Source organism: Mobula birostris, chromosome 26, assembly GCF_030028105.1.
Source record: "Mobula birostris isolate sMobBir1 chromosome 26, sMobBir1.hap1, whole genome shotgun sequence".
In the NCBI taxonomy this organism is placed as follows: domain Eukaryota; kingdom Metazoa; phylum Chordata; class Chondrichthyes; order Myliobatiformes; family Myliobatidae; genus Mobula; species Mobula birostris.
In genome coordinates, this window is record NC_092395.1 from 34,670,903 (window position 1) to 34,686,645 (window position 15,743).

Sequence of the window (15,743 nt, forward strand, 5' to 3'; positions counted from 1 at the left end):
TCACTAAGCTAGACCTGTGGAGTATGTACAATCTGGTCCATATAAAGGAAGGCAATGAGTGGAAGACTGCAATCAATACCCTGACGGGGCACTATGAGTACCTGGTTATGCCTTTTGGTCTTGCAATTGCTCTAGCAGCTTCTCAAACCCTTAACAATGATGTGCTCAGAGCCCTGTTGGCAGCTGATGGAGTAACATCGTTTTAGATTGCTCCTACCCTATTTACTTTATTGTCTCCTACCAGTTTTTTTTTCTGAAACCTTATTATAATACTTTAATACTGCTCTGCTATGGCTGAGAAAAGAACAAAAGCATTGCAAAAAAAAGAGAAACAGAAGATGAATCCCCAGTCACTTTGGATTCAATCAGTGACTTCCGTAAACGGCAAAAATCGGAATTTTTCGAGGAGTTTTAACGACTTAATGGCAAATTGGATACAATCCAACGAACTTAAACTGAGCACGAGAACCGAATTCAGGAAAATACTGAAAAGCTGGTGACACTTGAAGAGGATATTGGAGATACATTTAAACTCTGCAAAGAGTTATTCCTAGCCAATGAAAAAATGACGAAAAGGATTATCAGCCTAGAAAAAAGAAACAGGAGAAATAACTCGGGAATTCTGGGTCTTGAAGAATCAATTGAAGGTGCTGACCCTACGAAGTTCTTTGCAAACTTTCTGAAACAGCTATTCCCTGTTCTATTCACTCCTGAGCCGAAGCTCGATCGAGCACATCGCTTGCCGACTTCGAAGCCATTGTCGTCGGCAGCAAGACCCAGGTCGGTCATTCTAAGTTTTCATGAATTTCATATTAAGAACCTTTTAATTCGCTATACCCATCGACAAGGAATGATTGATTTCCATGGTTACAAGGTCAGATTTGTGGAAGAATATTCGCCTGAAGTTATGGCTGATCGTATGAAATATAAAGAAATTATGTCAGAACTTTATAATAAAGGATTTAAACCATCCCTTCAGTTTCCTGCCTGTCTGAGTATTGTTTTGAAGAACAGATTGTGAAAAAGAATAAAGTCGGTTGAAGACACAAAAGAGTTTCTGAAGGATGAAGTCTGAAACTGTTATATTTCTTATAACAATTTTTTCCTCTGTTAATATGAATTTGAAATAAGGTTTCAATAAGCTTACGTTTTGGCTGTTCATATATTGTCTTTTGTTATATTTTGTTGATACTTTTTAATTTTATCCCTTTTTGAGGCTTTATTTTAATATAGCTTTCTTTGAATTTGTTTAAACTGATCCTTTTATATTTTTGAATACTGAGTTATTTTTCTTTTTATGTTGTGTCTTGGTAGGGACATATTTGACCTCGAAGGACTGCAGTTTCTGTCAACAGGATTTTTTGGGGAGGGAACTTAGTTGTTAGCTCGCTGACTGTCTATTGGTCAGCTTTCTGGCTTTGGGTGGGGGAGAGACTAGGACCTACCTCTCTCTGGGAGCTGTGTTGGGTTGATTATATGATTGCCTGTTTGACTACCTTACCTTACGGTTTGCTTTCTAGTTTTAATAACTATCATATTTAGTGCCAGATCTTTTAATTACATGATGATTTGTATTTGAAATGGTTCGAAATATTAACCTAGTTAGTTTGAATGTGAAAGGGCTGAATCACCCCAATAAATGGAACAAAGTGCTTGTTTATATTAAAAAGTTAAAAGCACCCATAACTTTCTTACAAGAAACACACATACGCATCTATGATAGCTTACGTTTTTTTACTCGGTAGAAGAGTATACAATTCTATTCTTCGTTTAATGCAAAATCACGTGGAGTTTCCATTTTTGTAGATAATACAGTTTCCTTTGTTCAGCATAAAGTTGTTTCAGATCCTAATGGTCGATTTGTTATTGTATCAGGGAGTTTAGACAGTAAATTGATTGTTTTTGCTAATGTATATGCCCCTAACGTAGACGATCCAGGATTTTTTGAATGTCTGTTTTCGTTTTTGTCAGATTTGTGCACTTACTCTCTTGTGATGGGAGGAGATTTTAACTGCTGGTTAGATCCAGTATTAGATCGCTCATCTGTCAAACCAGCCACACTTAATAAATCAGCTTTGTTTATCCAATCCTTTCTAACTAAATGCGGTATAGTTGATGCTTGGTGTTTTCTTCATCCGACAGACAGGGAGTATTCTTTTTTCTCTTATGTCCATCATTCTTATACCAGGATTGATTGTTTTTTAATTGACATTCAAATTATTCCATGGTTTGATTGATCGAATATAAAGAGATTGCTATTTCTGACCACTCTCCTGTACTTCTATCTTTAAATCTCCCTGGTCCTATCCCTATGAGTAGATTTTGGCGATTTAATTTACTCTGTTATCCGATGAGGACTTCTTAAAATTTATGGAGAATCAAATTACTCTTTTTTTTTTGAAGAAAATACGTTGGAAGAGACATCTAGTCTTATTATATGAGATACTTTTAAAGCATATATCCAGGGTCAAATTATTTCTTATACTGCAAACATCATTAAAAAAGTTAACAAAGAGAGAAACGAACTAGCTAATCAGTTAAGACAAATAGACCATAAATATGCTTCAGTACCTGATGCTGAAACATATAAGAGACGTATTGAAAACAAAACTAAATATGATCTTCTCTTAACATATCCAATTGAAAGCCAGCTTTTAAAAGATAGGAGTCAGTTTTATATTCACGGAGATAAAACTGGTAAGCTACTGGCTAATCAATTGAAGCCACTTATAGCCAAGTGGCAAATTAAAGAAATACATAAAATTAATGGGGACATGTCAACTGACCACTTTAAAATTAATAACACTTTTAGGGAATTATATTCCAAATTGTATAGTTCTGACTCTGTTAATGATAATTTTGCAATGAATAATTTTTTAGATCAATTAAATATTCCTAATCTTTTGATAGATGATCGTAGGCAATTAGATCAACCCATATCCCAGGAGGAAATTGCTCAGGCTATTCGAGAATTGCATTCTGGCAAATCCCCAGGACCTGATGGATTCTCTGGTGAGTTTTATAAGGCTTTTACCTCCTTGCTTATACCACACTTATGTTCTACCCTCACAGATTCCTTTAAGGTAGGAAGATCACCGCAGTCTTTTTACGAAGCTTCCATTTTGCTTATTCTCAAAAAGATTAAGAATCCTACTCGATGCTCTTCGTATAGACCCATCTCCTTACTCAATTTTGATACTAAAATTTTATCTAAAGCATTGGCTTGCAGACTTGAAAATATTATATCTTCTATAGTTTCAGATGATCTGACAGGATTTATTAAAAATCGATATTCCCATTTTAATATACAGCGTTTGTTAAATGTTATGCATTCTCCATCTAAGGAAATAGTGGAATGTGTGATATCTTTGGATGCGGAGAAGGCCTTTCACAGAGTTGAATGGAATTATCTATTTACATCGTCAGAAAAAGTTAATTTTCAACCTAAAAATAAACCTGATTCTGTTTGAATGTACTACACCACCACTCCGCCCACCCAATCGTAATGGTCCATATCAGGACCCTGGAGTTGTGAACCAATTTCCGTCCTTGGCAGTCACCTCTTGGATAAGGCTGCCACTGATTATGAAATTCATCATTAACTTCAGTGATCTAGCAGAGTCTTTAGCTGTCTGGGGAAAAAGGGGTTGAAGATCATACCTCAAATCCAGCACAAAGCTTATAGTGCTGTGGGTAGCAATGATCTCCCACCCTCCATTATGCTTCAGAGATATGAACTGCCCATAGTTCCTCACCAGGTTACAAATGCCTGACTTGTGTTTGGCTGTACATATGAATAAGCATTTGGGACACTGGAGGGATGGAGTTGCCAGCTGCTGCGGAGCTACAGGAAACTTCTGCCACCTGGGAACTCGGTTCAGCCATCGGACTTGTGAACTGTCCAGGTTACTAACAATTCTCTGGAATGGAACCTTTCCCATGTTCTGGGATGTCCCAGCAACAGCAGGCACCTGGAAGCACTGGAAATCCAACCCCAATAATGCCTGTGCAAAAGCCTCCAAATCCTCTTGTAGAATAAGTGAAGCAGTGTCAATGGCCACTCTCTGAAGTCAACATCCCTAGCACTAAGGCTGTAATTACATTTGGCTAGTTCTGAAGGCCAGGCTACATCACTCGTCTGGCTCTTAAAACCGGCATTGTAATCTGAGCTCCATCACAAGACATCACCAGGACAAAGAAACACTTCAAACATGCTCTCAAAACCTTCCTGAATAACTGTAACATCCTCATCAACTCAAAGGGATTGTTAAGCCCATGCCCTGCCCTAAATAGGGAAGGAGCATCTAGGAACTTCAGAACTTTTGGTTAGCACCTGCTCCCAAACCACCCCCACACCTGGCCTGTAAAACATCTCCACCCGCACCTATGGGAGGGAGGGTAGACCTTCCAGTCTGCCATTTTGCTTCCTCCTAGTCAGTTTCCCTTTGGGTTGCAGCCAACTGAACAGTTCTCCATTCTGAAGGCTATATAAGAACAAACTACAGAATATATGCACAGGTCTATATAATCTCAGCAGAAAAGACAAACCTGAAGAACATTGAAGTGAGTTAGTGTCCCAGTTCTGTGGCTTGATATCTTTGAAACCAGCTTTCAGTTAGAGTTTGCAATGGTGAATTTACTCACTACAATTAACAGATGTACAGGTTGGTAGAGGCTACTGTGCTAATGGCAATATTTTAATGGGTCAGGATTATCTTGTCACGTGCAGATAGGGTTGGACAATAGGTGTCAGGCTGAGTAGTGATGCTAATATATTAAAAGAGGAGCAGAAACAGCCTTATCAGCTGATATTGTGTCTATTAGTATGGATACAGCCCTTTATTCCTCCAAAAATGATCTTTATAACCATATAACCATATAACAATTACAGCACGGAAATAGGCCATCACGGCCCTTCTAGTCCATGCCGAACTCTTACTCTCACCTAGTCCCACCGACCTGCACTCAGCCCTTAACCCTCCATTCCTTTCCTGTTCATATAGCTATCCAGTTTAACTTTAAACGACAACATTGAACCTGCCCCAATCACTTCTGCTGGAAGCTCGTTCCACACTGCTACCACTCTCTGAGTAAAGAAGTTCTCCCTCATGTTACCCCTTTGATTCTAGGAAGTGCTTTCAGCATTGCTGGCAGTGCTGACTAGTGAGATTTCCAAGTTCCTGTCTTAAATCTTGTCCTCATTGAGCGATGTCTGGACCGGGTACCTACTGGTTCAGCAACAGCAGCTCGGAGCCTGATAGTTTACATTTGCAAAGACCTCTTTCAAATTCAGTATCCAGTTTTGGAATCCTGCGACTTTTGGTAGTAGTTAGTTAGTTCGCTGTACAACAAACAAACCTGCTCATCTGTCAGCCCCAGAAGTCAGTCACTGAGACTACGAAAACATTAACACCTTACTGTTAACGGATTTTGTGTATCCGGAAAGGTGGATGGCCTCTTTGAAATTGTAAATAACAAGATGGTGGCAGCTGGGGGGGGTGGGGGTGTTACAGTTACAGTTAACACATTTACCATTGCAGTTGACATATACAACACCGAATTGAAGTTGCCTTTTATAGATTTTATAGATTATCTACACAGTTTAAAAATGGAATGCATCCCATTATCAAAGACCACTTCCAATTTGATACTGCTAATTCTTCGCTAGTATTCTCAAGTAGCTTTTCCTTCATATATAATATGAAAACAATGACTGTCCCCAGTAGTGGAGATCTCACTGCTGAATGCCGTGCTGCCTTCACGTGGATTCCCTGATGTACTGTTCATCATGGGGATACATCGGCTATTCATAAAGAGCCTTGTTTGATTCCTCTCCTCTCAATGGAAGGAAATGAACTCAAAGCTGGTCTCCCCAGGGTCGCCTCTTTCAAGACATTGGGACTCTTGTGCAAATCATGTTTGAAACAGCTTCCTGTGTTTTGCTGCTTATTGGTGATTAGCTTTGTGGATATCCCGAGGCACCAATCTATTTCACTTTCAAACATATTAAGTTAGATTTGAAGCAAAACATTTTCACAAGGGATTTGTTTACTTGCCCTATCCCAGGGGTAAAGTAAAATGAATGACTTTAGTATAAATAAAATAGCAATCCTGAATAGGATAAAAGAACTGAAAACAAATAAATCCCATGGATTTGTTGGTATTCATCCTAGGTTTCTCAGAGGGTCTAGGGAGAAGATTAAAAGGCATGGATCATTCATTGTGAGGAGATCAGTGGACTGTATGCAGTGCAGCAGATGGGACACTTTGAAAGAAAGATTTGTACTCATAGGGTGCTTTTCAGGATCTCAGTATACCTACACCACAGAAATGCTATGGAAGGGTAGCCTGTATTGTAAAGAGGGACATGACACAGTCAAGTTACACACCAAGCTTTTCTCATACTAACACTCCACCCTCTAACCACCCACAACCCCCGACAAATTCAGTAGAGAGGCCTTGTGGGATAGAATCTGTCGTCTGAAACTTTAGGGGCTTTCTGGATTGGTGGATTAATCTGGATTCCCATGTATTTGCCATTTTAATGGCAAAATAACAAATTTGATATCAGCGATGATAAATCTGATCCCAATCAACTTGAATTCCTTGTATTTAAGTTGCATTGTGACTTATTTTGATTGTTCTGGCCTTGGTTTCAGAACATACATACTTTGGCATGTTTGTACATCCAGATGTTTCTACATTCCCCACAACACCTAACACGATGGCAGTTTCAAATTAAATGACAGTTCTAATAATTCCATTTGATCACCCTTTTAAAGGTGATTTTATTTCTTTATTATTAGACCCTGACTCCAAAGATATCATTGTTTGGTTGCAAGACAGGACAATTGACATCTAAGAAATAGTTAAATTGGAAAAAAAACTGGAGATACAAGTGATAAATCTGCTGAAGACCCATTGTGAAATGGAAGCAGATTGTCAATAGCCTCACATTGTAAAGGGTTTTCAATATCTGAAAGAAAATGGCCTGCTTCAGGACTTTGAAATGGGCTGCTAAGTTTTCCACAAAAACAGTTCAGGTTGTGGAGGAAAGCTGGGAATCCACAGGCCAGACCAAGATGTTGTGATGGTATTTGGTTCACAGTCCACATAGCACTATCTAATATAGGTATCTATGGATAACTTCACTATAGGGAGGTTATATTGAATCAACCTAGTCTTCAAAGGCTAGCTTACTTCCCTGTCAAGTGTCTGTGGCGAGGTCTAGCTGCCAATATATATCATTTGAGTGGTTGGTTCCCCGCTCTATACCAAGGAGATACTTCCAGCTAACAAAGATGTTTAAGTACAGTTTGTTTAATTTTTAATACTTAACAAACATTTAAAATCCACACAGGATTTCTGATTTATAAAAGATTTCTGAATCCCAAAAGATTTATATACTACAAATGATTTCCAAAGTACAGGTACAATTCTTACAATCTAAAAGAACCTACCAACAATTTACAGACAAATGAGCCACCCATCACAGAAACCAATGGTTGAGGAATGAATTCTTGTTCTTCTTTCTATCACTCGGTTTTTCTGTCATTCTCCTTGTCATTCCTAACAATCCACAATACTTTCTAATATTTATCTGCTTTGTCAGTAGTCGACATTATTTGCATGTGGTGTTTTTTCCCCGATACCTTTACTGGGACAAAAAAAAAACACACGGATGATCTAAACGCTTTTGGGGACAGAGATCCCAGGCACCCAATTTTAATGGTGTGAGGACTAACTTTCTGAGCACACACCTATTCCAGCTATTGATTGATCATAACCTGTGACCATGTTTGATGCGCTAAGTGACAAAATAAGTGGGTCTGCAATGTCTCTGTGTTCCATGTTCCTGTTCTGCCTTGACCAAGGCTCTGCATTGCTGTTTTCCCTTGACCAAGGCTCTGCATTCCTGTTCTCCCTCGACCAAGTCAAGGCTTCGTGTTCTTGTCCTGTCCATGTGCCTCACCCAGCCCAGGAATATCTTGCCCAGCCCGGTGCTGGGGTTCCCTCGTCCTGTCCAGGAGTCTCACATCCAGAGCTGTTGCCACTCCTCGTCCTGTAGCCATGTCTTGTCCTTGCCTAGATCTGGGGTCCGAGCCCGAGTCAAGACCTAGGTTCCGGGTCCCTGTCCAGTCTTTGGCTCGGAGTCCTCGGCCAGGTTGCAAGTCCCTATTTCTTCGTCTAGGTCTGGCTTTCCTAGTCCAGTCCTAGCCCAGGCCCTGTATCCTGGCCTCGTCCAGGGCCTGTGTCTTGTCCACTGTCATTTCTTCCCCACTTCCCTTGCTTGCTTAATGCACCTAGTCCTATTCCTAGTACTTCAGTGTCTGTGCCAAGCATTTGGGTCTGCCACGAGTGCCCCCCCCCCCCCCCCGCCATGACACCCTAGATGAAGAGTCCATAATCAAGAGTCACAGTCTCAAGTAAGGAATGGGCCATTTGAGGCTGAGACAGAGCTGGTGATATTTGGAAATCTCTGCCCCAGGCCGTGGAGACTGAGTCATTGAGTTTATTTAAAACAAAGACCAATATATTACTGGATATTAAAGAAATGAAGGGATTGGGAATAGTGGAGAGAAATGGAATAGAATTAGATCAGAAACAAGAGAAAATCTGCAGATGCTGGAAATCTGAGCAACACACAAGATCAGTCAAGAATTTTGCTGAATAGGAGAGCAGGTTCAGAGGGCTGAGTGGCCCTGGCTAGCTTTGCTCTAAATCGGACAATATCCATTGATATTGTGGCGGGGGTGTTCACTGTAATGATGAGAAATTGACACAGACACAGTGTGGCTCTGCCATTGAGAGATGGTTCTGAACAACCAAACTTGTCCCCAAGGGCAAGGGCGGCAAAACGGTGGCAACTCTGAGGTCAGACAGTGCACAAGATAAATTACTGCAGTTGCTGGAGCTCTGCTCAAACATCTTGGAAACACTCAGCATTTCATTAACCTAGACTTGCCTCTCCTCCGCTACTGCCCGATCTGCTGAACATTTCCAGCATTTTCACTGGTACTTCAATGAGTCCAATTGCTGATAAAATATCACCGGAGGGTCATTACGCGCCGATATAAAATGGGGTTGAGAAGGTTGCATTCGGCAGCCAGTTATTAAAGGAGATAATGTTTTGCATTAGATTTAATTTTATTGCAATTCCAAACCAAAACAAATAGAGGCACAAGAGACCGCATATGTTGAAATCTGGAGGAACTCAGCGGGTCTGGCAGCATCTGTGTGTATGTGTGTGGTGAGGGGGGAGGGGGGTTGGACAGCGCCGTTTTGGGTCGACGCCGATGTAAGCCTGTCTTATTAAAATACAGTATGTTACACCAAAAATCAATATTCGATCAACATCAAACCTCCAGCTTTGCTATTTCAATCTAAGACTTAAAGCTTTAAGATGTGAGTAAACCACTCTTCAGAACTCTGATGGCAGAGAGTTCAATGAGCTCATTTTACACCGGGGCGGTCGTTGCTAATGTAGGCTCGTGTTCAAAGGGTTAAACATCAGAGCCCTTCAGCCCGAGCAAACTTAAAGTAAGATACAGGAACATTTAGTTAAACTGACTGCCCTCTTCCACTGTGAAGTGCAGGTGGTAGCGGGATCAGCGTCCCGACTGAAATATCACAATTATTTTTGATTCAGACTTTGTTTTTCTACTTGGGTGAAGGACAATGAGAAATATCCTTGCAATTTGTTGCTGTTGGATTTTGATCAGTGAAAGGAGTTGTGTGGAGGGACAAGTGGATCCGAATGGGCTGTGGAGACAGATAATTCAGTGGGAGAATAACGGGCATGTGTACAGCTTATTGAACAGCGGTCCGGCTTACCGACCGTCCACCCGCCTCAGAGGAGCGGGGCAGCAGAGCATCTACCTGAGCAGCAATGTCGAGAGCCCGCAGAGAAGCAGCCGGGTTCCCGCTCGCTACCCTGTCAACGCCGTCCCACCAGGGATCGTTCCGGAGCCGCGGCGGTATCCACAGCGCCCGGGGAGGACGGCTACATCCCGCCACTTTCAGGGATCCCGGGCTGTCAACTTAACGCAGGGAATCCCTTGGGTTGGACAAAGTCCCCGGACCGGCCACAGCCTCGTCTCACCGGGGATACGGATGGCAAGTGCCGGCAGGTCGTCCGAAATACAGTCAGACGATCCGCGGAACCCCTTCGAAAACGCTAACAGCGTGTTTTACAATTTCCATTCTTCGTCTTCACGGTCTTCCCGGCCTGGGAACCGGAGGAGGATGGGCTATGGGACCAGATACTTCCAGAACGGTGAGTTCCTCTTGTCGATGTGCGGTGAGGATGGGAATGGGGAAGGGGTGTTCATTGCACTTTGAGCAAATGGAGGAAATCAAATATCAAGAGATTCGCAATGAAGAGGATTTTTTTTTGCAGTCGCTCTGACCTGCCGAAGTAAAACTCCGTCCCCTAGTGTCCTCTAATAATTTGCCCAGGGCTCACACCCCGAAGCCACACCGGGTTTCATGGACTTTAATGGAGTGAGAATTGATTGACATATGTTGATAGCGGATCCATCACCGCTAGTTTTGCACCTCGCCCACGATGAGAAGCATCCCAACCCCTCCTCTCCAGAATGGGGATTATTCTCTTTCTTGGCACAATTCATACAATGCCGACTTGCATCTTGATTCAGCAGTGGAGTGGGAATCAAACTGTTTCATAGTGGGCGGTACAGTTTAATAAAGACTAGAAATATTCAGTCGGTCGGGTAGCATACGTGCAGAGGTGAATAAAGTGAATGTTGCAGGATAGTGGCCAATTTGCAAGAGCAGTGGACAGTGATACTACAAAGCTCTATGCTGAGAGCGAACTGTTTAGTGATATGACTCAGATTATTGGTGTCAGGAAGGTTGTCTGGTTTGCGTGTAATATACATAACACGGGACTGACTGTTCTCGTAACATCTCACTATGATTGTTGTTCCAGTAGTCAGAATTCACATAATTCTGGCACAGGTTCATCTCCCTCTGTCATCAGGTTTGAATTCTTTCCTTCAATAAACACAAAAGCATGCTATAGCTGCTTGATGATGCTTTCTGGATTACCTTGTGGTTGTGGGACAAATGATCTTTGGTATGAAACCAGGTCACATAGTTGGACATGGCCTCAATTTCAACCCCTAGGCTTGATGTTGCTTGTAGGAGGGCAACAATTGGACCCATGAATTGTAGGCCAAATAAAAATCACAAAATAAATCAGATGGAGGAGTTCTGTTTTCCATCACTGTTCAACTTCATCCACTGAAGTTATGCTGCATAATGACTGACGGAATGTTTCTGCCTTGGCTTTGAATGTTGCCACGTTTAAGATGCAGTCTCACAGCTGATGTAAACCTGTAGCTTCAGCATGAAGTCTCTCTTTTGTAGAGAGAAATAGGACAAGGAAGGGAGCTTTGAGGGAGGAGAATATGCTATACCGGTATCATTGGTGTAAAAGAAATACATATCACAATCTCCTTAAAGGATCAAGAACAGAATTAACAGAATGGCATTGCTGGGCTACTCTGTCCTATACGCTAATCACTTATTGGCTTGAACACAGTAAGGGCTTCATTATGCATAATTGGTTAGTTTTTGTCTGAAATGGACTGGGCTAGTGATAGATACATTCAACTTAGATATAAAATTAAAAATTTCATTTTCATTAATATCTCATTACTTATGTAATCATGTGTGCATTTAGGTTTTACCAAGCTCTCCAATTACTTAAGAATAACACATTCTCTTTCATTCATGAAATCAGGTTATTACTGAGGACATTTGGCTCCGCACTGACTTTCCTAGCACATTGAATGCAACAGCAGTCTGAGTGAGTCATACCATACAGAATGAAGGATTCCATATCCAGTTGATCAGATAAATTAAACTGATCCCACAAAACAACGAAGTGAATGAGCTGATAACCTGATTGTTTTGTGTGTTATGGAAGGAGTTTAGAAGAACCCTTCAAGCTCACCCCTTACAATATCCTCATGTCAGAATGGTATTTGCTATGTTGGAGCAAGGAAAGGAAAGGTACGTTGCATCCGGAGTTTCTCCGGTTAGCGGACGATTTCCCTCCACGCCTCTCTGACGTAGTGGGGAACCGCCTACGAGGCAAGTTACAGCAGTGGTTTGCCATTACCTTCTGCAGGGTGAATTTCCAAAGAGATCACCAGCTCATAACCCAGCACGGATGGAAAGCGTGCAGGGCAGCCAGCTGGATTTGAACCCTTTCGCCCCGAAGTCCGATGCTGATGTCACTACGCCACCAAAGAAGTAATTTGTTACTGGTGTACTTAGCTTACCAGACAACAAAATTACGTGATTCTGAGTCAGCTATTTATTGTTCTACATATCTCATTGACTTACAATAAATGCCCAGGAAACTGCTAAGATATGCTAAGGTGTGAGACTTTATGAAAACCACTAGTTGAGTCATAAGATCTTCTCTCTCATTCTCCTTATTGGGCTTGAATCCATACACAAGTTTGGATCATAACACCCCAGAATTAACTGTTTGCACACCGGGACACAAGAGTTGTGTATTTTTGTTAAAGAACTTAATTGAAGAGTTCACATCAGATATTGGCAAAATCCTTTGGTGGCTTGATGGACACACTAAAACCTCACGGTGATGCCAGTGATGATGTATCTGGCAGCTGGTGATATCAAAATACAATTGATTAAAATAATTAGAAAAAATGTTTCTACTTCTTTTCCAGGGCTTCCTGACTTAGTTCCTGATCCCTATTACATTCAAGCTTCTATATATATCCAAAGGGTGCATATGTATGCACTGAAGTGCGCAGCTGAAGAAAATTGCCTCTCAAGGTATTACGTACCAATTATGGTAATGAACTATTGGATCTTGTGGTCACAATAGTGATCAGACATCACAGATATAAATCTTATTCAGATCCCTTAGGGAGTGCTTGTGATCTGTTGAGATACAGAATGCAGACATTTTATCTGACTATGCCACGGTAGTGTAGCCGTTAGTGTGATGCTATTACAGCTTGGAGTGTCAGAATTCAGAGTACAATTCCAGTGTCCTCTGTAAAAAAGTTGTTATGTTCTTCCCCTGAGCAAATGGGTTTCCTCTGGGTGCTCTGGTTTCCTCCCACAGTCCAAAGATATACCAATTGTAGGTTATTGGTGAATGAAAATTGCCCTGTGATTAGGCTAAGGTTAAGTAGATGGTCTGCTAGATGGTGTAGGCTGTTAGGGCCAGAATTGCCTGTTCTATGCTGCATCTCCAAAATAAAATAAAATAACTTAAACCATAAGACTTATGGTATTGTGTAGCCTATTATATATATTCATTTTGGTTTCTCCTCTTTAAAGTATATTTTTGTTACTTGGATGTTCAAATGCTAGAGCCGATGTAATTTCTTCCCATAATTTTTCATCACCGTTGTGAAGGACCAGTGTGATGTTCAAGCCACAGGTTTAAAAAATATGCAATAAACCTTATAGTGAATTAGGGGAGCTTGGGTTTTAGATTTTATTTATATAATTTCAGTACTGTCTTTCATCTATAGACAGTTTCAAGTTGGATTGAACCTTGTAATTATTCAAAGGTCCTTGCATTAAATATTTTGTATCTAGTTTGAGAGTAGGAAGTTGATTAAACATTGTTGTCAGAGTTGATTGTAATTGTTATATTTTAGACATTTAGTTGAGGAAAATCTCTTTGGTCAACCAATGGTTACTAACACTGCAGAAATCTCTTGGAACTTGTGGCTCTACACAGCTCTCCATTTCCTCAATTCTCTCCCCATCCTCTCAACCTGTCTGAACCTCCATTTGAACTTTGCCTTTCTGTGTGTTTTTCCCCTAGCCGTCAGTCTGTGGTTTTGTATTGCCATGTGCTCTTGTTTGTTTTTGTGCCCCATGCACTCCTGTCCCCACTCCTGCTCTACCCCGCCCCTGTATTACTGAGTACTCTGCCCCTCACCTATTTCTCATTATTACCTGTTTTGCTGCCACTTCTGTCTCATTGTGCTTCACCTATCATCTGCCTCTCTGTTTATTGCTCAGTGTATTTCAGTCCTGTGTTTTCAGCTGTTTGTTGTCACATTGTGCCAGTGAGTTTTCCTGAGCCTTTCCAGCATTTGTGTCTGTACTCGGTCTGTCTGAATATTGACTCTGCCTGCTTCCTGATTCTGGTTTTTGGATTTCTCTGGAATTTTTGATCTCTGCCTGAACTTTGAAGCTGACTTTATTGCCCCTCTGGATTTGTTACTCAGTAAATATCACAGTGCGCACAGTACTTGGTCTGCGATTGGGTTCCTGCTTCAGCGCCCTGACACAACCACCCATAAATTGTTTGCCTTCATGTAATTTGCTATAACACATTCTTCTTTCAAAAATGCACTTAATTTACTAAGCTTAAAATAATTTATTCAGATATATTAGAATGCTTATTAGAGTGCAGGAAACTCTAACTGGGCAGGTGTTGCTCTGTTGCTACAATGTAAATCAAATACAAGGAAAACTTGAAAAACAACTGTCTAAAATGAAGGACTAAACAGGGAAATTTCTCTTGGTTGAGTAGCTTTTTTCCTTTATCCTATATATGTTATGGCATTAATACGAAAATAAAAATAAATACAGTATAAATGGTGAATCTTTTGAGCTATATCTTCATAGCATAAAACAGATGATAGTGGGCTGATAACCTGTTGTACCTCACCTCTCACTACCCACCTGCTTCCATCTGTTTGTCCAATGCAGAAAAGCAAAATCTACCATGGACATTATTAATGGAATATTGCAATTTTTAAATAAACATTAAACACGATTATATGAATAATCTAAAAATATATGTACTTGTATATCCTGTGACAGAATTTTCTTCCTTCTTGTTTTTTATTACATTGATCAATGTGTTGTTGAAGAAAATAAATTCTAATAACGTCTTCTCTCACTTTCTCTGCTTGTCTTTACTTCCTTCTCCTGTGCATGGATAGGGGAAAGACTGAACAAACAGTCATGATGCATTGAACAGATTGAAAGAAGGTTTGGAGGAGGTCCAGAAATGAAAGGAATATGGCCCAGTAAGGGACAAAATAAAGAGGAAAAAAATATTGCTGGCTGGCATGGCAACTACAAAAGGAACATCTGTCTGGCTATGTGGCAGCTATTGCATTGAGGATTGGCATGAAGTGTGCATAGCTGGTATTTTGCTTTGGCACTGGCCAACACAGCTGAGTATTGTGAACTAGGACTGATGGCAGCTACATGCCTCACAGGCAAATCAAATCTAAGTTTCCTTTTCCAAACCTTTTTCAAGGCAATTAAAGATGTTGGTCATCAAGCTTGAAAAGACAACAAAGTGAGGCCCATGAGCTGTGATGAAGTAATGATCTTTTTAAGAAAACATGCAGTGATCTCTAGAAGTGATGTTGTGTGATGGAACATTGTTTCCTTTCTTGTGCTGTGTTTTTCTAAACTTTGATGTAGTACAGGTCCAGTCCTTGTCTTGAATATGTGCAGACCTAGTTGGTGAGTATTGATTAGCTATTCAACTTGTGTAGGGAACCACAGCTGAATCTGATCACCCTCACTACTTCACCTCCCCTCCTCCCCCTGACCCAAACTCATCACACATTAAATTGAGACTCCTTCTGGCAGATATAGAGATGAAGTTTAGAGTTGGGATGTTCTTCTTGTGCCCATGTTGCCAGTTATTATTCAAATGGCATGACTGAAGTAAATTAATCATCATAAATCTC

The 15,743-nt window shown here is 40.8% G+C and overlaps 1 protein-coding gene across 1 annotated transcript in view; it reads left to right on the forward strand.

Annotated features, from left to right (window-relative positions):
* The first annotated feature begins 9,441 nt into the window (after window positions 1-9,441).
* LOC140188176 (protein-lysine 6-oxidase-like) overlaps window positions 9,442-15,743 on the forward strand; it is a 29,770-nt gene continuing 23,468 nt past the window's right edge. The window contains exons 1-2 of the mRNA XM_072244183.1: window positions 9,442-10,276; window positions 12,729-12,837. Of these exons, the coding sequence (XP_072100284.1) occupies window positions 9,679-10,276; window positions 12,729-12,837 (707 nt within the window). The 5' untranslated portion in view covers window positions 9,442-9,678. The remainder of the gene's footprint in view (window positions 10,277-12,728; window positions 12,838-15,743) is intronic.